This window comes from Erythrolamprus reginae, chromosome 3, assembly GCF_031021105.1.
Source record: "Erythrolamprus reginae isolate rEryReg1 chromosome 3, rEryReg1.hap1, whole genome shotgun sequence".
Lineage (NCBI taxonomy): Eukaryota > Metazoa > Chordata > Lepidosauria > Squamata > Dipsadidae > Erythrolamprus > Erythrolamprus reginae.
Window position 1 is genome coordinate 147,176,540 of NC_091952.1, and position 26,387 is coordinate 147,202,926.

The following is a 26,387-nucleotide window of genomic DNA, read 5'->3' on the forward strand; positions in this document are numbered from 1 at the left end:
AAATTAATTACATTGACTATGTTCCAATCTTCAACTACAGAAGCGAGTGTACAAACAGGGTGCATGTTTGAGTTAGACGTTCTAGAATTTCAGATGTGTTTAATTTTTAAAATATATTTTATTTCCATCCATGTTTTCATACAATCTTGTCAATTATGGTGCTTAATATGCTATATAAGGCCAAGGCAGGGGTGGGCTCTAAGTTACCTCGCTGCCAGTTTGTTTCCTCCCCTGCCATGTGGACATGTGCTGATTGTGTGCCATGTGGCCATGCATTTGCAGTGCCAGACACCAAGCTTCTGTGCATGCACAGAAAAAAAAAATTGTTTCTGTGCATGCACAGAAGCCAAAAACAAGATGGCGGTGCCAACTGCCAACGATTCAGGGGCAGGGCCAACCATTGATTGCTCCCGGTTTGGGAAATGGGGGGAAATTCCCTCTACTGGTTCTAAAGAACCAGTCTGAACCGGGAGCAAAACACCTGTTGGCCAAGGTAACCTTCAGATGGCATAATAATTCCCCAGGTAGTAACAGATCTAAAGAAGCAAAAGTGTGCAGATAAATGACAAGAGTTGAGTGTTGAATTTCATATGTGGAGCGTGACAGATAGTAATCATTTAAAATAGTGAAATACTTAAATGATATATAAAATATATTTTACAGTAGAATCTATTTAAGTTGAAATTAAATTATACTCCATTTATTTAAATTAAAATACCTGTGCACTCCGTGATTTAGGCTCAATTGCCAATCCTAGTGTGATGCCTCCAGCCAAAGCCTTTTTCAAATTCTCTTTCACTTCTGTCAACTCCAGTTCCAGAGACACACGCTCAGACTCTTTCCGCTTACACTCTTCTTCCAACTTCTTTAATTTATCTTCAAGAGTTATTAGGGATTTCCTGCCTGGAATCCAGAGAAGGGAAAAAAATATTTGAGGCTGTGATAAAATTGTACACTCTGTTCTTAAATCAAGGGCCGACAAGTTGGAAAGTGAAGACACTTCAGAGCAGGCAACTTCAGAAGTGAGTCATTATCATTCATCAAGTGCAAGTTACTGTAATCTGATCAGCTACATTAATGTAGCCAAGTTTGTGGGTTTGCTTTTTTACTTATAATTTCAATTGTTACAGCCATCCACCTCAATATCATTCTGGTTGGATGAAATATTCTATAATTAAAAGACAATAATTAAGACTTCATCAGCAAATTATTCACAAAGTAGGTTATATCTAGTGCTATGGTTATTCAACAATATAAACTAGTCCTTGGGATTTAACTTCATTGAAATGATCCAGCCTGGAAAATAAAATAGTATAAAAATGCTAGAAAGTGGCACCTTTATGCTAGAACAGTTGCCTCCTCTTCTGTAACATCATATACACAACTACAACACAACTGCTGTAAAACAAAGAAACAAATAAGAATCTCTGCCACCCTCTTCATAACATTCACTGTCATTGAAAAGAATATGGAAACACTGTGTCTCATTATTTCAGCAGCATACTCAAATTTAATTGAATATCACAAAGGGACAGAAACTTGGCATGGAGTAGCAATTTATGTATGCAAATTCTCTTAAGTTATAAACAGAAGGGGACTTCCTCTGTATAACTACTGTGTTTTCTAAGCTTGTATTTTTTCATGGAAAAAATAATTTAAAAAGCTACTTCTCATGCTAGAGACATTATTTCCTGATACTTTGCTTATAAGCAAAAAGTACCTAGCATACCAGGATTCGTTTCAAGAGCTGTCCGGAGGTCTTTCCTTTCCTTTCGTAGCTGAGCCAAGTGATTCCTCAGGATTTCTTTTTTCTTTAATAGTTCCTCCTCTTTTGTTTGTAATCTCTTTGCATCTGCTTCAACACGATTCTTTCCATACTTGTATTGATCTGCATCTACACAAAGGTTTAATTATAAGATATTGGAACTAGGAAATTCTCAGAATGAAAGACTAAGCCAAATCTAGGCATCCCATTTACTTGTATGTCCACTTACAATCAAATGTTTTAACAAAGATTTGTTTTACTATTCTGTATTTAACAACATACCTCTTGTCAGACCTGCCAGAGTCCGATCCCTCAGGAAAGAAAGACCGTCGACTCTATTTGATTGAAGTGACAGGTTCTTTCATTAAGGGTTAACTAAAGTTTCTGTGCCAAATGTTACACACTTTTCCCCTTCATCCTAGCCCGGGGGTAGGCAAAGTTAGCTCTTCTATGACTTGTGGACTTCAACTCCCAGAATTCCTGAGCCAATCATGCTAGCTCGGGAAATTCTGGAAGTTGAAGTCCACATGTCATAGAAGAGCCAACTTTGTCTACCCCTGTCCTAGCCCTTCCCCCAACCAATTTGTCTTCGGCCAATGGTGAGCCATGTAGGTGTTCTGGGAACTGAATTTGGAGAAATTCATGTTGTTTCCCCAAGCTTCATGGCCTTGGAGACTGGCACAGATTGGTTTTATGCATCTCTGGTCTCCATGAAACTGTCATCCCCCCTCTCTAATTCCCATCTCTAACCTATACATGTTGATTGCCCATTTGCTTTTCTTCCCCTCCCCACTAACTGTTGATGGCAGCTGTCAGTGAGGCGCCAAGCCCAGGATAGCAGAGTTGACACATCTACCTCTATAGTTGCTGTTACATCTTCAATCACTCCAGCTTTAATTCAAACAAAAACTTCTTCAACTAGCTAAAAGTATGTCTTATACACTACCTGCTGCACCTGAGCAATTATCAAGATAGTGGTAGCAACTATACCAGCCAAATTACACAGAAAAAGTATCCAAAAATTCCAAAGCTTTAAAGAGTAGTATTGGAAAAGGAAGAGCTTAACTCAAATTTTCTATTTGTTTGTCCCATATTATTGTAGAAAAGTAAATAAGATAATAAAAACCTTGTTCATAAAAAAAGAAAGCAAAGGGCATTTTTATGACAACTGGGAGCAGAACAATCAACACAATTATTTTCCACAAACAATGTATAACCATGAAAACTGGACATTGTGAAATAGTGAAAGAATATAGACACTGTTGAATTACAGATTTGGAGAGTATCAGAGGCTACAAAAGGAACCAATCATTTGATCTTGTACAAACTAAATACTGACTGCTTCATTAAAACAATGATCTACATGGAGAAACACATATACTTTAGATATATGATGCAAATGTGGTCCAAATTTGTATTTTCTTTTATTTCTAAAATAAATTATAATAATAGAGTAGGAAAAAGTGACTATGTATTAAGCAAAGTAGAAATTGAAGACAACCAGAAGATTGAATACAGTTCTTCAGAAATTACTTATAATCTATCAATTTGATAGTGATGATTGTGATGAGTGACCTTGGTTTCGGCAATGACATTTTTGTGTGAGCAGTCATTTATCTCATGGATATTAGACAGATGCATGGATAATAGATAAATAAATAAAGACAGTAGATAAATACTTATCTATCATACACAAATAATTATTTTATCTAATAATTTCAGACAGTTTAAAAAATAAGATCTTTCAAAGCCAGAAGAAATAAAAAATACTCACTAGAGCTGCTACGTTTCACATTTGAAGCAAATTCTGATTTTTTTGGTGAATTACTTAATGTTCTCCCTTTCCCTGAAATCCCATTTGCAGCTACTGGTATTTTCTTTCCTTTAAACTGTAAGGAAAATGAAGGATGCATATGTTGCTAAACATTAAGTACAGTTGTTTTACATAAGTGGGAACAAAAAGAGGCAGATTTTTATTAAAAGTTTAAAATCAAGGTAGTTAGAAAACTATGCTTCTGAAGCAACCCAAGGCATCCATTGTGCTTTTTTAAAATACAGGAAGTCCTCGACTTACAGCAGTTCATTTAGTGACTGTTCAAAGTTAGAACGGCACTGAAAAAAAGTGACTTATGACCATTTTTCAGACATGACATTTTTCAGACATGTTGCAGCATTCTGGTCATTAATCAAAATTCGGACATTTGGCAACTGACTCATATTTATGATGGTTGCACTATCCCAGGGTCACAACTTTCTTATAAGCAAATTCAACGGGGAAGCCAGATTCACTCAACAATCATGTTACTAACTTAATAACCACAGTGATTCACTTAACAACTGTGGCAAGAAAGGTTGTAAAATTCAGTTTACAAATGTTTCAATTAGTTGCAGAAATTTTGAGCTCAATTGTGGTCATAGGTTGAGGAATAACTACATGGCATCAGACCAGATTACTTGCAGGACTGCCTCATGTGTCCCAGCGGGCAGTCAGTCCCAAAGAGTTGGCCTTCTCCAGGTCTCATCAGCTAGACAATGTCACCTGGTGGGGCCTAGGGGAAGAGCCTTCTCTGTGGTGGCCACAGCCCTTTGGAACCAACCCCCTCCAAAGATTCGTACTGCTTCCATCCACCCCACCTTCTGCAACAGCTTAAATATCCATCTTTGCCAACAGGTTAGGGGCCATTACTAACATCTAGCCCCGGCGGATGAATGAATTCATGTTGATTGCCTGAATATGAGTAATTAGGTTTTTTTTAAAGAAACTGGGGTTTAGTATGTTTTAAAATTTGGATTTTTTTTATTTTTATTTTTTTTTAATATGGAACGCTTCACGAATTTGCGTGTCATCCTTGCTCAGGGGCCATGCTAATCTTCTCTGTATCGTTCCAATTTTAGTATATGTGCTGCCGAAGCGAGCACTTAAATTTGGATTTATATATGTTATATATTATTTTGTTATGAGCTGCCCTGAGTCCAAAGAATAGTGCAGCATAGAAATCTAATTAAATATAAATATATAATAGATGAGCCAACATAAAAAAAATTTTTTAAGTGTTTGAGAAAAGACCACTTCACAAAATGATTACCAAAAAATGTGCCCAAAATCTTCAGAAAACCTAAGCTAATCTCTAAGTGGCTAGGAAATGAACTGACAATAAAATCTTAAATTAACATCAGCCTTTATTAGAACTGCAGAATGTTCAGAACAAAGTTGTAATGACTGGGATAACAGAACATTCTTTAAAGAGTGAAAAGACATCTGTTTTTAATTTGACAAGAGCAGAAGTTCAACATTTAAACTTACATTATTTGAATTTATTATTTACAAGTTGTTTGCTTATGGTTCAAATATAGAAAGTTAAAATGTGAAGGAATGTTTGATTTATGTTTTATATTATTTTGCTTCAGAATAACATTGGCTTTTGTGAGTCATTAAAATGATTGAAGAAGGCAATATCTGTGTTCATCTGATTTTTCAGAATCTTCAATTACTCATTTCAGTTAAAAAAAACCCATTCCTGGAACAATGTTGCCTCACAAGCAACAAAAGAAAGCTTATTTCTTTTGAAACAAGCAACAATCATTATTTTGCAGATATGCAATAAAACGAACTGCTAAAAATAAGATTCCTCCAGCAACTCATTCCACTATTATTTTAAATTTTAGCAGATCTTCTTATTCTTAGAACAAATCTTTTGGGTAAATTTGAAATTGATTTTTTACATATACAGCATATAATACAATGGTCACTGACTGCAGTGGAATGACTGTTCCACTCCCAAAATGAAAAAGCTGTAAAACCTAATACTATAACAGGGTACATGTATATGGCCAACATGTCAAAAACCTCTCCCATCCTCCCATTACTTGTGGGAACTGCATCATCTCTCTAATACAGTGGTAGCTCAAGATACGAACCCCTCGTCTTACGAACAACTCGTGATACGAACCCGGGGTTCAGAAAAATTTTGCCTCTTCTTATGAACTTTTTTCGAGTTACGAACCGGCGTTCGGAGACTGCTGGGAAGCTGCGCGGCTGTTTTAAAAGGTGACAGAAGCCCCCCAGGCCGGCTGTCACCTTTTAAAACAGCCGCGCGGCTTCCCAGCAGTCGCCGAACGCCTTTTTTAGCGGGGGGGGGGGGGTTTGGTTGCACGGATTAATTGAATTTACATTGTTTCCTATGGGAAACAATGTTTCGTCTTACAAACCTTTCGTCTTACGAACCTCCTCCTTGCACCAATTAAGTTCGTATCATGAGGTATTACTGTATTTCCAAATGTGAAATAAGTTTGCAGAATGTTTTAAGCTTTGGAAAGATCAAATCTCCAAAGATTTGAAAGTGAACACAAAATTGAATGAAGCATGTTTATTTGAAACAATTTTGTATTCAAGTAAGTCAATTTGTTTCTTTTGGAATGAAGCAGAACCAACCCTAACGATATAGGTGGAATTCACAGAATCTTCAAGGATAGTTAGGAGTCCAGAGTTATAGTGTTAGTCTGGTCAGGTTGGAGCAAGCTAAGTTAAATTAGGAATTCTAAAAAGAAAAACCCATAGATTTCTAAAAAGTTATTCTCATATCCAGTGTTTCTAAATAATTTATGTGGTGTTTTATTATTACGCTTTAATTAACTGCAAGCATTTAATGATCAGTACACAAAAGCAAGAATAGAAATAAAAGAATTAAGCATTTTAGTACCTGTGCAACAGATCCCTTCCCCACAGCAGAGGTATTAGTGACAGACTGAGCAGAAGACAGATTGGATGAGATAGGTTGTTTATAATGGTTAGATGACAGTTTGTCAGTAGATAACCTATTGGCTTTTCGCTCTGCTGGTGGACAACGTGCAAAAATTTTCGGGGATGGCAAATTATCATACAGGCCCATGTTATCATAAAGCCCATCTTCTCCTGTGTTTTTGCTAGAAGTAGGAAAGCCATCTTCTGGTTCCCACTGCAATACACATACTTAGTAAATTAGCATAATTTCATGTACTGGAAAAAACAAAGTAATTTGAAAATTAACTGAGAAATTAAGAAAATCCCTCCAACCCTCAGCAGGAGTTCCTTCTCTACTAGTTCTATACAATAGTACTTTGATAATCGGCTGCTTCTAAACTTATCAAATTTGGTATTCAATGCATTTTGACGCCAAAATATTATCATATTATTTGTTTGATATTCGATGCACTGCAGTAGGAAGTGGCAAATATCCAGGGAAAACAGACAGGAAACTGGTGCTGGTAGGAAGGCTGCTCAAAAATAAGCAGGCAACAGCTGCAAAGGATGGACAAGAGGTTGGCCATGCTGGGAAGGTCACTGACATAGAAAAATGGACAGATAGGAAGTTCTTCACAGCCAAAACAAAGGGTCACTTGTTAAGTCCCATGGTTTGTTTGGTTCTCATCATTTTTAGTGCTTGTTGCACCTTCAAGAATCAGTTAACAGAGTACTGAGGTACCACTGTATTTTTATTCTAAAATTTGCTTTTATTTTACAGTAACTATACCAAAATGGAAATCTTGCAAATTCCAAAGTTAAGATTTCCTAACACACTGCTGAAAAGGATAGTGAGGAATAATGCCATTCATTATCCTTATTGTATATAATCTATAAGATAAGTTTCAATAAGATATGTCAAACATCTGACTATTGAGTTGAAACCACAAATTAACAAGAGATTTTGGGCTTTCCCTTACAAAATGTTTGATAGAGCATCCCTCTTTATAAACATATCTTGGTGCAAAGCAGTCTTTTGATTCCTTAGTTTAAATTTTATCATTTTGATTTAAGAAGTTCCTACAAATTAGAGTTTCAAACAAGGTTCTTATACTGAATCATAAACAATTTTTAAATCTTGGGACCCTCATTTGGATATGACAATAACTACAGGGGATTCTGTGCCTAACAGAAAGATACAAGGAAATAAATGCAAGCAAAGAAATCAAGAAGTAAATAAGCAGAGCCCCACAAGTCATGTTGTTGGAGAACTTCTTATTCTTGTGTCAATGTATCAGAATGATTAATGTATTAGTAACATTTGTCTACTTTGCTAGGAATTATCTGAGAATGGATGCAGCTTCTAATAATTCACTGAAAGATAAAATATAGAATGAACTGTATAAAATACAGAGTTAGAAAGCAATCAGAAGCAATTTCAGCCACTATTTATGGTAACTACATGTAACAATATACAGTATTGTTGATATTTTAAAATGAACTTTTGTCCTTTTGACTATCTCCTAAAGATGGATGGATAAGTACTGTAAGAAATATAATTATATTGGAAAAAGGAAACTATCATATGGTAGTTACACTTATAGGCTACACATGGGCAATCATAGTTTCTCCTAAACTTCCTTCCTAAACCTTTATACCAGCCTTTTCCAAGCAGATTTACTCTAGAGAGAAGTAGAATTCTTCCATTGGAATGACTGGATAGTCTATGGCAGAAGAACTACTGAATTAAAGTAAGGCATGATCTCACGCCAATCTACATAAAAATCTATCCCAGTCATTCCAATATGTGAAGATGTAATCCTCACTTAGTGACCACAATTGGGACCTCCAATTCTATCTCAGTGGTATAGTTGCTACGTGGAGCATCACGTGACTGCATTGTGGATCATCAGGTGAGACATCATGTGACCATGATTGGAGATTTTACTGCAGGCTTCTCCATTGAGTCTGCTTCTCAGAACGTAGCTGTAAAGCATGCAAATGTAGTTAATGTGATCACAGGATACAGTGGCAGTTGTAAATGCAACAACTGGTTCTTAAGTTACTTTGTCAGCACCAGTGTAACTAAACAGGGTATTAGTTAAGTGAAGTCTACCTGTATATGGTTAGGAGATATAGGACAAAAACTACATGAAGACAAATCCATGAACATTTTTCTTTAACTTCCCCTCTCCCATTTTAGTTATAGAACATGCTTAGTCAAATCCTTGCTTTTATATTTCTCTAGAGAAAGTTCTATGATGTTTAGGTTTAACTTAATGAATCAAGGAGGATACATATTTGTGCTGGCATACACATGCAGATATACTGAACAAATTTCCCCCACTTCTCTGGATGAGACACAAAACCTTATGATAATATTCCTGTGATAATTTTAAAAATTGTATGAAGGTTCAACATAAATTGACCTACACAAAAATCAATTCTTACTGATCCATTTATGCAGGGAACATCATCATAATGAAGTGCCATCCCACTGGGACACGCATAACCATTAGCAGCATTTCCTCTGTAAGGATTAGTAGAAAGAACCCGTCTGTTCATAAAACTGAAATACAAAAACAAGCAGGACAACAAATAATGACTTCACTTTGAAAAGTACATGTCTTTTCATAAAGTAAACACGCTTTTCCATAAATTGTTTTACAAGTCTCTTAAGGGATTTGTTCTAGAATACATGCTGAATTTCACTACAGCCTGAAGTTGTGACAAAGCTTCAGTTTTTACTTACTTGTATGTGAGGAAGGGCATAAATTGTTAAATCAAAAAACTGGCAATTGATTTAAAGGGCAAAGCTGAAGATTTAGGTTTACTCAATAGAAAAACTTCTCAGCAAGGAACCTGTAGTTATGGAAATGAATCTGTTCCTATCAGGAAATGGCTTTAGGTTTTCTAATCACAATGTATAACTGCAAAGAGAGGCAAACTACACAGGATAGGAGATGAGACAATTACAGTAATAAAGCACAGTAATGCACAGACTCCTTTGATTTTACACAAGCAATCTTTTCCTGGAGCCAAGAGCTTTGTGTGATTAGTCTGAGACAGCATAAAAGTCAACCTTTAGCTTTATGCTGAGAAGAAAAGAAGATATATAGCTTGAATTTGGCAAAAGAAAAAAGAGAAGTCTGGCAGAGGCGACTTTAAACATTTTCCTTATTCTTGAGGGATTTTGTAATGTTTTATGACTGGCATTGCCTGTTTCTATCTGTGGTAAGAAAGATAAACAAGTTTAAACCCACTTGTGTTTTCTTTTTAGGAAGATTGCCCTTCCCTCGGTATCCATATTTTAAATTTTCATTTAGTGCTGCCTTGAGCAAATCATATTGTTCTAGAAATATAAAAATTACCAGTTGAATACAATAAATAACTATTATGAACTATTATTAAGTTCCATGTAAAGATTTAAAAACTAAACTTTCAAAACCATTATATTTTGAAGGCACATTTCCAAAATGTTATAACCAAATTCAATTATTTATGTAACACAATCCTAAAAGAAATCCAAGATTTGTTTTCTCATCTGGTTTTTAGTTTTCCTGAGTTACTAAATGCAACAATGCATTTTCTTATATTGTATACCATTATATTTCTTGAAAAACTGCTACTGAAAATTATTTATCTTCTATAGTTTCAAATACAATCTTTCTTAACAAACTGGGAAACATAATGGGTATTTAAATGGGCCATAAATTATTGAAGGGCTTCAGCCTTGAATCAATTGACTCATTATAAAGTTCAAGGGCTGATTAAGGAAATAACACCATGGGAGTGGGTTTTATGGGAAAGTTTCATCTGTAGTAAAAAAAAAAATCTCTGTTATCATAGTTCATCAGAAAGAAAGATGATATCACAAAGGTAAATCAAGATGCACCATTTATCACAGAATCTTAAATTCTCCATATTTTCTGCATATGTTAATGCAATTAATTCCTTTCTCTGGTTGCAGAAGAACTACAGAGTCACTGAGTTATAACCATTCATCCAGCAACTGTTCATACTTACAATAGCACTAAACAAGTGATAGTTACCACTAGCCCTTGGGATTCCAGCCACCACTGTTCATATGGTCACTGGATTGTAATCTGAGCATTTAGCACCCAACTCGCAATTCTGAAGTCATAGCAAGCTGCAGTTACATGATCATGATTTCCAAAATTCCCTGCCATTTTCCATAAGCAAAGTCAATGGGGAAGCCAGCAAGAAATCAGAAATTGCAGTCTTGTGAAATTCTCCCTTTGGACTCCTTGCTTCACAATGGCAACCAATTGTTGGAACTGCCACTGCAGGGAAGGGGAACCATGGGGAATGGATTAGGATCCCAGGGGATATGCCATGCTGGGACTTGCTGAGAGAGATTGAACATGCTCCAGTGTTGTCTTTATGCAGATCTTGTGCTATCCAAATCACAGAAAAGTCAAAGCATTCCAGGTTTCACTTTTGTAGAACTTGTGGTTGGTCCATAAGGTCTATCAGAATGCAATGCTTTGCTGTAGGTTACAAACTAAATATATTTTCTATTTCCTACATGCCCAAATTATTAAGGTTTGAATTTGACACCAGAGACCTCCTTGTCCTTCACCTTTTCCCTTCTTCTTCCCCACCCCATTCTGAGTCACTTCTGCCCAGATTTGTTTTTTTTTAAAAACACTGTTTCATTCCAAACCCAGATCAAACCAGCAGAAATGTGCATGTATAAAGAATCTAGTTATCAAGATGTTGCTAGAATTTAAATTTGATTATCCTCAACTATGATCATGAAGGAACTGATGAAAATACAGTTTTGCCTCACAGATTGGTCACAGATTCCCTATTCGAGCCAGTCTAGCAAAACTATTTAATGAATTGCTAAATGATATGTTTGTAAGTAGGGTCCTTTGTTGATATATTTTGCCTTTCAGCTTTGAGCAAGCATATCCATATGTGGGCACATGGTATTATACAATATATGAAGTCTATTGCATGCTGCCTCTCACCATCTCAGGTTTTTGGTTTAATTTCTCAACTCCAAAACAAAAGCACTGAAAAAGCCAGAGTTCTTGAAAATACTCTTAACTGATTAAGTCCTCCTACCAGAATGTTTGCTTTGCAGCTTGAATGACACTGGCTGTCACATCCACATCTATGTAGTCATAGTGCAGAGTGCCAGGATCTGAAGATGACCCACTCTCAGCCAGCAAAATCCCAATCCACCTGCCCATATCTTCTGAAGATGAAGCCTACACAAGCAGAAGAAAAACCACAGGTGAATACTGAAACTTTCACACACACATATACAGTGGTACCTCAGTATTCGAACGCTTCTCAGCTCGAACAAATCGGTTTTCGACCAGGAAAATCCAAAAACTTTTGCCTTGCAATTCGACCAAAGCTTCGGAATTCAAACAGCCGAGCCGAGCGCCTTTCGTTCAGCAGGGAACAACGCGTCTTGCCTGCATCATCATTAGGAGTCAAGCTGTGCTCAGCAGGGGTGTGATCGGAGGGAGTGTGAACGGAGAGAGTATCGGAGAGAGTATCGCATGAAGCGTTTTCCACTTACAGTAAAGGGGAAGGGAATCGCTTGTGTGTTGCCTAAACAGCTGCAGTTTATTTCTTGTTAGTCAGGAATAAAGAGGAAGGGAATCACTCTTCTTGTTAGTCAGGAATAAAGGGGGAGGGAATCGCTCTTCTTGTTAGTCAGGAATAAAGGGGGAGAGAATCGCTCCTGTGTTGCCTAAACAGCTGCAGTTTATTTCTTGTTAGTCAGGAATAAAGGGGAGGGCGGATCTCTCCCGCATTGCCTAAACGGCTGCAGTTTATTTCTTGTTGTTTCAGTTCTCAACCAAATCGGTTCTCGACCACACTTTTGGCACGGATTATGGTCGAATACCGAGGTACCACTGTATACCAAGACATATATATATATATATATATACTATGCATATATATATATACACACACACACACACACACACATATATATATTCAAGTACTGTATACATTTACTTATATAGTGAAGGTGTTCTTGAATTTCATTTTTAAAACATTTCCATGATGGCTGTCAAAACTCTTGCTAAAACAAATAACCCTACTCCTCAAGATACAAACACAGCAAAAATAAGCTTTCAGCAGTTCCTGTGTGGGGGCAGAATGACAAAACTGGCATTGTGTCAATATCTCTGCATGTTTCACATGGAACTTGTAGCACAATACTATAATGCTGCTTTTAGCATTCTGTTGAATACAGAAATTCCAGAAGCCCATTCCAGATTTCCATTTGCAGTGTCCAGAGATCTCTCCCCATTTCCACCCACATTCCAGAGCCCACCATTTGGCCTCTATCTTAGGTCATTAAGAGATAACATGAATACTTTAGGTTTTGATTCTTAAAATACTCTTCCTCCTTCCAAAAGTACTCTGTCTAGACACTCTTAATGAATTACGCCAAAGTGCTAGAGTGATCCTTAAGGAGACATAAATTCTACACCAGTCTGAGCATACATAGCACTTCCAAATCTGCCCTAAGGACATGGGAAGGCTCATGCTGGCAACAGTAGAGACTGTTCCATGCTTGTACCCTCCAGACACGGACTCTATTCCCAGTTGGCTAAAGCCTTTATCATACATTCAAAATGTCTCTTTTCTATGGATTTTAATGTGTGTAAATTAAGTGTGTTTGTGTATGTGTGCATGTGTGTGTGAATGAGAGAAACAGAGAAAGAGAAAGAGAGAATTGTTTACTGCCTTCTTAAATGTCTTGAGTTTGAGAATTTCTGGAAACAATTTTGAAAGTTTTTCAAAACATTCTAATTAATAAGTTAATATTGATATATATTAGCTTACACCTAGCTAAGGGCTCCTGTCATGGGCAAGGAGAAGTAAATATTATACATTCAAAGCATTAATTACAGAATAGATGTCTTATTTTAGAAGCAGGATCCTTAGATTCTATTTATGTTATTTCTTTGCAAAATACCTCTAATACTGCAACCTCCTGACCATTTCGAAGCAAGCGGAATGTCAGGGGATGTTTGGAATCCAATCCTGGAATAACTTCACAGCCACGGAGAGGGATAGATACAATATGAGTCTTTAGATCTGTCCTGTCTTTGTGGAGTATAAGCTTATTATCTTTCACTCTGCACCAGCGCTCACGCCAACGGTTATTTGAGAGCACATTAAGATATCCTGCAAAACATAAAAACAAGATTCTTAAAGTTTTCCATTGTATATTCACAATTTATTGTCAGGCACAAAAGACCAGGACCACACAAGGGTCAATTAAACTGATTTAATGCTCAAGCCTATCTATAGGAATTCCCTCAGCTAACAATCTACATCTGGCTCGAGTTAGATATATGGCAATGGTACATATATATTTTTTTTTACAAATCTTACATATTTTTATGGTAAAAACATGAATTACCTCTTGACCACACAGTGGAAAATTTCTTAATTTTCAGAATTTTCTTTCCTTTATTTAAAATAGTAAATTAGAAATGCTATTAAGTTTGTGCATTGCAAATGCAAAAGAAACTTATTATGAAAGAATTTACCTGGCAGTCCTTGACTTATCATAACTGATTCCCTAAGGATAAGCTCCAGCACAAGTCCAAAAGCTCAGAAGACTAAACCCCTGGTTCTGACCCCTGCAATATTATCCTGGGACATGATACTCCATAATCCTGAACAATAAAACTGTTCTGATCATTTGGAGTGTGTGTGTGTCTGTGTGCGTGTGTGTGCGGCAGGGGGGAGGTTACAGGGAGTGTGAGATCAGTAAAGTGGAAACATTGGGCAATATTAACCTGAGGAGTGAGAGTTGCAAGAAGATGACTAGTTGTTTATCACTGACACATTAGTCTGCGAGGAAATATCCTCCAGACAGTAACTGGAGCAATACTGGTAGTTTAAATGGTTCAGATTAAAAAAATGGAAAACCAGGTAATTTGAATGGAATTCTTTAGTGGGACTGTGGTGTTTAAAACAGTCTGAACAACATATTTGTACAGTGAAAACGTTTGGAAAAACAAAGTAGTGTTCATGGAGACTGGGAACAAAAAAATCTGGTTTTGAAGAATGGCATTTTTTTAGAAATGAAATTGAATAACATTTCCATCAATAAGGTGTCTCTATAAGAGATCATAAAAAGTCACTTACCACATGTTGGTATATCTTCTTCAGCAGATGAGGTCTGTTCATCCGTAGATGGCTTTTTTTTCCCTAACCCAATTATCTTTGTTATCTTCTTTCCCGTTACTTTAGGTACAGTGCCTTTGGAGTCCACCTTTGAGCTCTTTTTTCTCTTTACTATCAACCAAACACATACACAAAGATAGCTAAGTTGTCTAAGTTTTTAAAAGAAAGTTTTATCAAATAGCAGAAGCTGTGACACAAAAAATATTTCACTTCAGAAGCAGCTGAGTTGCCTTTGCTGAAAATCAATCCAGAACCCCAAATTCATTGTCTCATTCATGACATATCACTGAGGTAGCAAGTCACTTTTTAAAAAAATCTGAAACTTAAAACTTGAGTTTGAATGACACTTTTTAGAATCTGGCACAGGTAATACATTATCCTAACACTTGGTTCTCAAACAGCAACAAGCAGTAAAAGTGTCAAATAGGTTGTGCCAGTCCTTCATTTAATGTAGACATAGAACAGTTATCTTTTGCTCTTTTATAGCTCTTCAACAATGCTGAAGAATTGCAGGACATAAAATGAAAGTTCTATTCCCTACATATAATATACCAGTATCCTTCTTTGCGAACAAAGCTGGTCTCTACTTATATTTTCAAGCAGCAAATATTTCCAGTATTAATTCAAAGTGGTCTGTAGGCTTTCCTATTGTATGTCTCCCAAGTTTGCAATTTGTTTTCTAAATAAAGGTCTTAATTGAGCTTTTCAATTTTCATAATTACCATATCTACTTTCAGTTGATTGTCGCTAAAAAATTAAATATGAATATAGTCATCTGAGCTCTTACAAAAGAGTTTTAATCATTTGTGTGTCTCATTTTGTTGTTCGATGACAGAAGACGGTCTGTCTGTCGGTCTGTCTGTCTGTCTGTCTGTCTTTCTATCTAAATATCTAAATATCTATCTATCTATCCATCCAGCTACCATATCTATCTGCCTACGTACTTATCTCTATCATTCTTTCACAATGAATCAAGGCTGTATGCTGGCATTTTACCTAGAAAGCAAATAGCCCATGATAACTGTGCTTCTTCCTTAACCTAAAACAGTACAGCAGAGATTTAAGATTTCATCAGTTGGTATAGGAACTTTATCCCAGACATTACAGTATTAAATTATTTGTTCCAAAAATAGTTACGAAACATCTACATATGGCACAACTTTAAACTTTTGCCAATTTTGGTCCATGCAAAAAGTATTCATATTTTTAAAGTTTCCTTGATGTGCCTTGATTATTCTTGAGACCAGAGGATGGTTTTTTAAGGAGCTAAATCTGATAAAGCAATTTTATTAGCTTATTTAAGGCTTATAAGGCTAATTGGGTTGGTTTAATTAATAACCTCTTATAGATATCTATCTACAGTGGTACCTCATGATATGAAACCCTCGCCATACGAACAACCCGAGATACGAACCCGGGGTTCGCAAATTTTTTGCCTCTTCTTACGAACTTTTTCTGTCTTACGAACCCCGCGCCGCCGCCAAGAAGCCCCGCCGCCCGGCTGTCGCCTTTTGAAACAGCCGAGGGGCTTCTCGGTGTCCTCCTGAACCCGAATGCCAAACCCGAACTTTGGGGTTTGGCGTTCGGGAGGCCGCCGAGAAGCCCCCTGGCTGTTTCAAAAGACGACAGCCGGGTGGCGGGGCTTCTCGGCAGCGGCGGCGGGTTCGTAAGACGGAAAAAGTTCGGGTTCAGGAGGCCGCTGACAAGCCCTGCCGCCCAGCTGTCGCTCTTTGAAACAGCCGGGGGGCTTCTCAGCGTCCTCCTGAACCTGAATGCCAAACCCGAACTTCCAGGTTTCAACAAATATTGTATTTTTCAGACTCTAAGATGCACCAGTGTATAAGATGCCTCAAGATTTCAAAGAGGTAAGTAAGAAAATAAGATTTTGCTTTGTGTTTGTTTAGGAGGCCTGCTGAGAGGTCCTGGGAGCTGGGGGAAGGCAAAAGGGCCCATTTTTGTGAAAAATGACCATTTCCCCCCCTTTTTTCACAAAAGTGGGGTAGGTAGAGGGTCTGGGAAGCCTGCAGAGACCTCCCAGGCTTCCCAGACCCTCTGCCCACCCCACTTTTGTGAAAAAACAGACCCAATTTTCAAAAAATGAGACGAAGGGGCGGGGCTTTGGGAGGTCAAAAATGGCTGTATTTTGTATATAAGACACACTGACATTTGCACCCTCTTCTAAAAGAAAAAGCGGGGAAAGGTGCGTCTTAAATTCCGAAAAACATGGGTTTAGTTTAAGGGCGTCCATGTTTATGCAACCAATTTATTATTAAATTTTATTGTTATTTCTCCCCTAAAATATTTCAGTTTGCTTTTTAAATGAATTCTACACGTATACATGATATTAAAAATTGAAAGAATTTGGAATTGATTTTTTTGATCTAATTGTTTTACATCTCAAAACCCTGGAATTTTAATATGGGTATGTAGACTTTTATATCCACTGTTGATACAGTAATATTCAGATCCCCCCAAATTATGTCAACATAATAGAAGGAAAGAAAGTTGAGTCAGAGGGGCCTACTCTCTAACCATATAAGCATTGTTCTGATGTTCTAACATGATTAATTCTGCCTGTATTGGGGAAAAATGACGCAATTCTGAAGAGTTTTATATAAACAATTTACTGGCAGAAAGAGTTCCTGAAGTAAGAGACAGACAGTTGCAAAATTCTACTTTTGGGTAATAAGTACTTATTGAAACATTGCATCTTCATTAGAACTTGAATAGACTTTTATTGGGTGAAGCTGAAATCATGACTTTTTATACCTTTTTTAAAAAAAAATGTATCTCTGGTTGTATTCTGATAAATGGGAAAATGAGGACCCAGATTGTTAGGGGCAATATGCCAACTCTGTAAACCAGGTTATAAAGCATTATGGGGTGGTATATACATTTAAGATACTGTTGATAAATGTCATCAATTTCTTTCTTGGAAATTCTATTAAGGGCCCATCTCAGTGAAGCCCCAGAGGAAGGAGTATATTCAAAAAAGTCATGTGACTGCCTGTGTGATTGAAGCCCCACCTTTTTTCTACATATCACTGTAGCACTCTCATACAAAGGCTTTCAATTGCATCACTGCAGCCACCATCTTGATTTTTTTTAAAAAACCTGCATTTAAAGGGGCTTCAACCTAGTTTTATCTAAATGGATTGTCAATCTCCAAACAAAAATAGATTTATCATAAATTTTCCTATTTAAAATATTCAAACGTGAAAGAAAATTAAGTTAGGTAAACGCAAAATTTGCGCACACATTTAAGCCAACAATTATTAGCAGTTGTTTTTGATAACCTAACTTTCTGCACATTTATACTTAATATTCTTACTTACATCAACTTCACGTTTTGATTTAAAGTCTTTTTTTATTTTAGAAACAAAAGAGCAAAACGCTCAGTAATGAATTGAATGCAAAGCTAACTATCTAACTGGCCATTTCACAAGACTTCTATAAATTGACCAAACTTAAAGTGATTACATTCTCAATATAGAGTAATCGGTCAGAGCACCATCTGGGCAAACTTTGCAATATTTTTTTGTTTTGCATAACATATACTTGAATTTTACATATTTGAATTCCAAAACATTATTTTTCTATTATTCAACAAAATCCTCAGGAACTGAAAATTGATCTCAGAGCCTTATGGTCTTTTATGCCTGAAAGAACCCTACTCCGAACTGAATTCTGGCCTTCTCGATCTTGTTGACTGGGCACAAGTTCCACACTACTGACAATATTGACTGCTGCTGTTAGGAACAATAGTGATACCAGGAAGGCTATAGTGTCCCATCCATGTCATCCTCCAATAAAGCATTAATTAAATCACAAATTTATTGTGTCAAAGAGTAACACAGGAGCATCCTCATTCCACTTTTAATTACTTGCAGGGAATTCTCTCTCATATATAAATTGCTGGTTTTTAGACTGGTCAGGGATTTAGACTGGTCAGGGATTTTGAGTTTTTTAAAAAAGCTGCTGATGGAGTATTTTAAAATAATATAACTAATTAAGTGTCTTTTAAATATTTGAATTAACTTTGTAATTAGTTTTCTTTTCTCTTTTCTTTTCTAAATTTCTTTATCCTCTCATATTTGTGATTTACTTTCATGTACCAATATTATAAAAGGTTTGACATTTTTAAGCAATTTTTAAAATTTTCTATTTTTTTCACCCTAACTTTTTTGAATAATGCCATTTTAAAACAGTTAAGCTTGTATTCATTATTCATACCCTCACCACATTTCAAAAGTCAAGATTATACCTATTAGTTTGCTTGAGGCAAAAGAGTTCTAAGAAGTGCTAAGCAGCTTGATATTTTTCATTTTTTTCCTCTTCCTAATATTTTCCTATAAGTTCCGGCTCTGATTTCTTTCAGATCAACTGAGTGATTTTTCATGTTTTTGTTTCCTTCTAAATTTCTGGCAAAGTCTAGAAAATTAAAGTTAATTAAGAAAATTCAATGTTTTTTTTTAAGTCTTCGTTTTTTAGAAGTATCCTTGGACCTGCCTACTACCTTGATACAACCATTATAGGACTCCTGCTGACAATAAGAAGTTTTACATTCACTGAACTGACCTTTCATTTCCTTCCAGGGCTATGCTTATGAAAATGTATTATTGACCTTTTCTCAGCATACAATGTTTGTGAATATTATGATTTTTGACTTGAGTATTAAGAGCAGCATCTTACCATGTTCTTTTCCATTACAAACATTGGTTATGCCATTTTCCACCACACCTTCTCCATCAGAACTTGGTCTTTCTAAGGACAGCTTCTGGATGGAAAAATAATTATTAATATAGTTACACTGGAAATAATCTGTTGTGAATCAAATGACAAAACATCATCTACCACGAGGCAAACACAATACATCGAATAATTATTTTGTCAGGAATTATGTTTTTTACTATTCAAGTGTTCCATCTTATGTTCAACATAATACCAGTACACATAATGTTCACAGAGAATAACATGTGAAGGCTGTAATCACTTCTTGGCATTCTGTTGTCATTGTTACTTTAAAGGTTCAAGGTACTTTTTACTGCAACGTTACGTAAACTCCCCATCTAAGCGTCTAAAGAAATATTGCTTAAATGAGATCATCTAAAATAGCAAAATCAATTTTCATGACCATGCAGCATATGTACAATTTGTCTAAAGAAAATGGCAGATTTATTTTATGTATTTATAATACTACATGTAACAATAGCAAGTTATTTACAAGGAAAATAAAAAGTTGTTTCTCTAACTACCCTCTATTTCATTCTCACTCTGAAAAGCATCTTTGGGGCAACCATGACCTGGATGACTAAAAATCTTCGTAGACATTCCATTCAGTAGAAATGCATACAGTATTTCTTGATTTACAAACATTTGTTTAGTGAATGTTCAATGTTGCATTGGCAATGAAAAAAATGACTTATGACTGATTTAATTAATCATTGTAGACCCAAATTTGGGCACTTGATAGATGGCATGGATTTATGACAGTACTGTAGTACTGTCTCAGCCAGCTTTTGACATGCTTAACCACCGCATGATTCACTTATTTGTTATTTATTTATTGGATTTATATGCCGCCCCTCTCCACAGACTCGGGGCGGCTAACTGCAGTGATTCATTTAACAACCATAAATAGGACAAAACACTGCCTTACTTAGCAACAGAAATTTTGGACTCAATTGTGGTTGTAAGACAAGGACTACCTGTACATCCTTTTTTGTTTTAAAATGGTTTAATCATTGATTCCTTTATTCGAGAAAAAAATTACATTTCCTTCACTGTACTCAATTCCAATAAGGTTTGATTAACAGAGTTGCTTGTACAAATATGCAGAGATCCATTTGGCAAATGTTAGGCCAGAAATAACATTCACAGTAGCAGTTTTTAAAAATGCCTTTTGTTTTTGTTTAATTCCTTTTTAAAAATGTTTCTGATATGAATGGATTTTTTAATTAACCACACTACATAAGAAAAATGGCATAATTTTGAGTAATAGATTTGCATTCTTCTAATTATATCTTCTAATTGAAGAGTTGTGGTTACTATCAAGACAAGTAACTATGCTAAATTTAAATATTTTATTAGTTGTGTTTTCTTTTATTGTTTTTAATCCCCCAGAAAATGTTAGTTATTGAATGGATTTGAAATTTTAAAAATCAGAATCACCATCACAATCAGCACCATCATCATCCCATGTGGTTCTAAAATACAAGTGCTGTGGAAATAGAGGATAGCCTTCAAGGACATATGGAAGATCTGCTACCAAGGCAAAGGTCATATAAATGAGCCTAGACCAAGCAAGTGCAAAAATGCCTCAGGCAGCCTTAAGTTAAAAGGGGGAATGAAGTTCAGACTTGCAAAATTCCGTTACTATAGCTGTTCTAATAAAAGTAGCTTTGGATCTGTTGTGCATTTCTGTGTATTTCTTAGGCTAGACTATTTCTGACAGTAAGTGCCTGTGAATGAGAGAGTAGAAGTCCAATAAAATTTAAAAGAATAAATAAAACTGCTGAGACAAGTGTCCTTGAAATTCTTAACTATTCTAGGTAACTCTCCAAGTCTGTAACTTAGACATCTTCATCCCTACTTTTATTTTTTTATTTGTTTGTTTGTTCGTTTGTTTGTTTGATTGATTTATATGCCGCCCTCTCTGAGGACTCGGGGCAGCTTACAATATATAAAAACAATATAAACATCCTAATCCAATTAATTTAACTAATTAATCTAAAAACCCAATAACATTAAAAAAAAATCAATCATTCCCATTCCTACAACAACATACATTACATTTCGTCGGCCAGGGGGCTAGTCTAATGGTCCCAAGCCTGGCGGCATAAATTAGACTCTTGTGAAAGGCAAGGAGGGTGGGGGCAGTATGACTCTCTGGGGAAAGCTGATTCCAGCGGGCCAAACCCCCACAGAGAAGGCTCTTCCCTTAGGCCCCACCAAGTTGCATTGTCTAGTTGACGGGACCTGGAGAAGGCTGACTCTGTGGGACCTAACTTGTCACTGGGTCAGGCCCAAAGTCATTATGTGAAGTCAAAGGTTGGCCTGACACACTGGGATTCATGCAGAAGGAGGCGGTCCCACAAGTAATCTGGTCCGATGCCATGTAGGCCTTTATAGGTCATAACCAACACTTTGAATTGCATCCAGAAACCAATTGGCAGTCAATGCAATCCATGGAATGCTGAAGAAACATGGGCATACCTGGGAAGGCCCATGATTGCTCATGTGGCTGCAATTTACACGATTTGTAGTTTCTGAACACTCTTCAAAGGGAGTTCCATGTAGAGAGCATTGCAGTAGTTGAACCTCGAGGTGATAAGGGCATGAGTGACTGTGAGTAAAGACTCTCTGTTCAAATAGGGCCGCAACTGGTGCATATATACAGTACAAGCCAATTATTCAAATATATTGTCTGTCTTTAAGAAAAAGCATTTATTGGTATTTCTATAATACAAAGAGGGAAATTATACATAGGCACAGAAATTAGCAAACTTGATAAATTTTTATTTCTAATACTGTATTTCCCTGAAAATAAGACCCTGTCTCATATTTTTTTGAACCCTGAAATAAGCACTTGGCCTTGTCATGCACTCAAATTTGGCTTATTATCAGGGGACATCTTATTTTGAGGGAAACAGGGTAGTGACAATGAAATTGAGCATTTTACATTTTATAGGAATTAATGACATTTGATTCATTGGCCATGTCTGCACATCACTTGAATCTACAGCTCATATTTTATTAAGCCATAATCTGAGGAGACACCAGAGTATAATATGTATATTTATGGGTCACACAATAAACTCTAATTTGTAATTAGTTTACAATCTTGGCTTGCTTAAATACTAAAACAAATAAACAGGCCACAATCCCAACTTCACTCCTGCTAAATTTCTTTGGTTAGTCACATGGAAAGAAAACTAAAACAAAGAGGAAAGGACTGGATGAAGCAATGCACTATTTTTCATCTCCTTCAAGATTTAATAATTCAAGACTCTTGGCTAAAAATGATTTCTGAACAACCTGAAACCACCATATTGTGTTTTGGATTTTTGCAATTTAATTACCTTTTCCAGATCAGCCTTATACACAGAATTAGACGATGGTCCATCTGAATCTACTGTGCCAACATAGGTGCTGCAAACTTCCTTTATTACCTTTAAAAATTGGGGGGGGGGGGAGAGGAAAGTTCATTGGTATCTTGCTTAAAAATTTAAAAACTTACAAAAGCTTATACTGAAACAGAAAAGATAGTGTTAAAAAACAAATGAGTAGTTACAATCTTGATAATTAGAGAATGAGAATTTGCTAGAGTAGTAACCAGAAAGTATCTTATAAATATCTGTCATTTACTCAGTTAGCATCTTCTGCATGACATGAAGAAGGCATTAAAACTAAAGATAAAAGTTTTGGTTCCAGATCTGAAGCTCCTCATGAAAAGACAAAGGAATACTTATATATGACCCTCATCCTTTCTTCCATTTCTTATTAGATTTAATATTCCTTCTTTTCATCTCCTACTTAAAGCCGATTCTTCCTCTTTTATATGCATAGGCACCTAGAAAAATGATAGGCAGTTTAAATTCAAATTGAAATTTTCAACTCAAATTTAAACTGAAAAGAGGTATAATAGCTGTTTTAAAATTCAATTATCTTATCTTAGTTACTCTTGGTATTTTAATTTTGTGACTTCGTCTATTTGTTTTTTTTAATTGACATGTACTGGTAGTCCTAGACTTACAACAATTTCCACTGTTAAGTAAGATATTTGTTGAGTAAGCTTTGCCTCATTTACATAGAAACATAAAAGATTGACGGCAGAAAAAGACCTCATAGTCCATCTAGTCTGCCTTTATACTATTTCCCATATTTTATCTTAGGATGGATATATGTTTATCCCAGGCACGTTTAAATTCAGTTACTGTAGATTTACCAACCACGTCTGCTGGAAGTTTGTTCCAAGCATCTACTACTCTTTCAGTAAAATAATATTTTCTCATGTTGCTTTTGATCTTTCCCCCAACTAACTTGTGTCCTCACTTTCCTATTGAAAACACTTCCCTCCTGAACCTTATTTAACCCTTTAACATATTTAAATGAAAGAAAGGTCATTTTATGACCTTTCTTGCCCCAGTTGTTAATCACTTAAATTTCTAGGTTAGTAAAACACTTATTAATTGAATCTGGCTTCCCCACTTACTTTGCTTGTCAGAAAGTGGCAAAAAGAGATCATATGACCCCAGTGGTCATAAATAAAAATCAGCTGTCAAGCATCTGAATTTTGATCCTGAGGATATTGTAATGGCTCTAAATATGAAAACGGTCTTAGATTACTTTTCTCAGTGCTATTATAACTTTGAAAAGTCATTAAATGAACTGTTGTAAGTCAAGGACTACATGTTTAATATTACAGTACACACATACAGTCACGCTCACATACTTATATCAAATATTTGAATAGTAAATATTTATTTGTTTGTTTGCTTAAATTTATTTGCTACACCATCCCGCTGTGGGGCTCTCTCGGCCACTTACAATAAAAGAGAAAAATAATCATTTAAAAAATGTAAACAAAACAATAGTGAAGCAAAAGTAACTTAGAAGTAACTTAGCTTAAGACTGAAACATTATGATAAATAACAAATACACGGATGATGTCACAGTGTGTTCTTTTATCCCTTCCTTTTCAATGCTAAAATTGTTGTCACACACTCACTGCGGGAATTCTATAGGCACTACTAATTCTGGAACAAACCGTAAGCAAAAAGCTTCCTCTTCCAAGCCCTCTTTTGAGAAATTTGAAAATTAGACAAGAATCATGTTCCAAAGGATTTGTTTGAGGCATGGAAGAAAGTATGCTGTTTGAGGCATGGAAGGCTTTTATACTTTATGTTTGGTATGCATGCTGCATGGTTTTAAATGATGGAGTTTTAGATGTTTTTAATATTAGATTTGTTTCCTTGTAATATTGTTTTACTATTGTTGTGAGCCGCCCCGAGTCTTTGGAAAGGGGCAGCATACAAATCCAATAAATAATAATAATAATAATAATAATTATTATTATTATTATTATTATTATTATTATCATCATTATATTATTATTATTGTTGTTGTTGTTGTTGTTGTTGTTGTTGTTTAAGCAGAACAATATGCTTACACCTAATTTCTAAGTTAGAATTCTTGGCCAAGACCACAGCTGTTGGACTATTAATAAGATAAATGGCATAATTCCTACAAAGCAAAATATTTTTTTGGTATTTATTTTATTACAGAATTTGACTGAAACATATCAGTTGCTTCTTCCTATTTTTCCTTTATCAAAAAAACCCTAACCTAACCTGCTCATTCACCACCACCACCCGGCCCAATATAAATTTTTTAAAATCTGTTGTTGCTTTAATACATTAAACAGTATACCTATATGGATTTTTTTTTTAATGAAGTGATTTGTATTTCAATGTAAGTATCTCTTTAAGTTGTGCAAATATTTCTGTATTCTGTATCTTTGCTTCTGCCTCTTCAGTGACCCTTAGGATATTGCTCATGTTTTCAGCATCTGTTTATCCCAGAGGCAATTAGTTTTGGCTTCACAAGATATAGAAGTCAGAGAGAGGACAAAGGGAATAATTTGGCCATGAGCTGTGCCTGTGAAATCATGCATTCTTTCAAAAGATAGATTTCATCATTTCAGCAAGACAGAACTCAGGCCCCTCACTCTTACCAGGTGGCTATTTTCATCCCCAACTGTTGCTACATAATTAAAAACAGAACAAGGAGAGATATGCGTCTGCTGTGGGTCTACCCTTCTGTTCAATACCTGAAGAAAAGGTTAAGAGGTTTGCAAATTGTCAAATTAAATACAAAAAACCCCCATTAATATTCTAAAATTAAATATTATTTACCGGTAGCTCTATAGCACTAGTTTCCTACCGAATCGCATCCCAGTTTGAGCTTTAAATGCCTATAGAGCTTGAATTCTACAGACCTTTGTAGTTACTTTTTCAGGATATTATTATCTTTAAGTATGATTTAAATTACATTTTTCTCACTGCTGCATGGCCCAAAGACACAAAAAGAGAATCTCTAGAATTGCTTCATTTACAGTTGTGAAATTTTCTTCTTTGTTCGGGAGAGGTTTGAGTTTAGAATGTTTTTTAGATGAATCTTATTTGGACTAATTTCTAAAAAGATGAATTGAGGCAGAATAATTTAATTCTGAGTATTTTCTTTCCTCCCCTTCCCGTTATGTTTATCTCTCTCCCTTTTAAAAAAAATATTTTTATTGATTTTTAACAATTTTAATATGCACACAACATAAAACAGTGTATAGTGAAAAGTGCCCACCACCCCGACAAACACACATACCCCACCACCAAATCGGGGGTGTTTCTTGTATAGACCATTTTAACCCAAGAGCAATATTATATTTACATATTATAGAGTGATTCCAATTTATCTCTCTCCCAATGGTACAAAATTGGCAATCAATCAAAACAAATAAATAATATGTTGCAGTGGAAAAAAATGTTCTGGAGAGTAACTTCTTTTTATGAGGACAACATTGTTATCTGCATGAAGGAGAGTAATGTTTTACATGTTCAATTTTACGGTAAGGTTACATATATTTTAAATATGTTTTTATCAATCACCACTTGGCCTTTATCAATGGAAGGGTGAGCAATGGAATTG

At 35.7% G+C, this 26,387-nt stretch overlaps 1 protein-coding gene and 1 non-coding gene across 6 annotated transcripts in view; both read right to left on the reverse strand.

Annotated features, from left to right (window-relative positions):
* The window catches only part of AFAP1 (actin filament associated protein 1), a 58,941-nt gene that overhangs the window by 10,485 nt on the left and 22,069 nt on the right, over positions 1 to 26,387 (reverse strand). Inside the window, exons 7-16 of one of the 5 annotated variants that reach the window (XM_070746981.1) lie at positions 22,766 to 22,855; positions 19,377 to 19,461; positions 14,646 to 14,795; positions 13,462 to 13,673; positions 11,580 to 11,725; positions 8,919 to 9,054; positions 6,466 to 6,720; positions 3,540 to 3,654; positions 1,730 to 1,894; positions 719 to 903 (exon numbers count right to left, since the gene is read on the reverse strand). In XM_070746981.1, the coding sequence (XP_070603082.1) occupies positions 719 to 903; positions 1,730 to 1,894; positions 3,540 to 3,654; positions 6,466 to 6,720; positions 8,919 to 9,054; positions 11,580 to 11,725; positions 13,462 to 13,673; positions 14,646 to 14,795; positions 19,377 to 19,461; positions 22,766 to 22,855 (1,539 nt within the window). Of the gene's footprint in view, positions 1 to 718; positions 904 to 1,359; positions 1,399 to 1,729; positions 1,895 to 3,539; positions 3,655 to 6,465; positions 6,721 to 8,918; positions 9,055 to 11,579; positions 11,726 to 13,461; positions 13,674 to 14,645; positions 14,796 to 19,376; positions 19,462 to 22,765; positions 22,856 to 26,387 lie in introns of those variants that run through there. The other 4 variants (XM_070746982.1, XM_070746985.1, XM_070746983.1 and 1 more) reach the window with 4 other exon arrangements.
* LOC139166075 (U6 spliceosomal RNA) lies at positions 4,578 to 4,684 on the reverse strand. Its single transcript, XR_011558883.1, has one exon. It is a non-coding gene; the product is annotated as a U6 spliceosomal RNA (small nuclear RNA).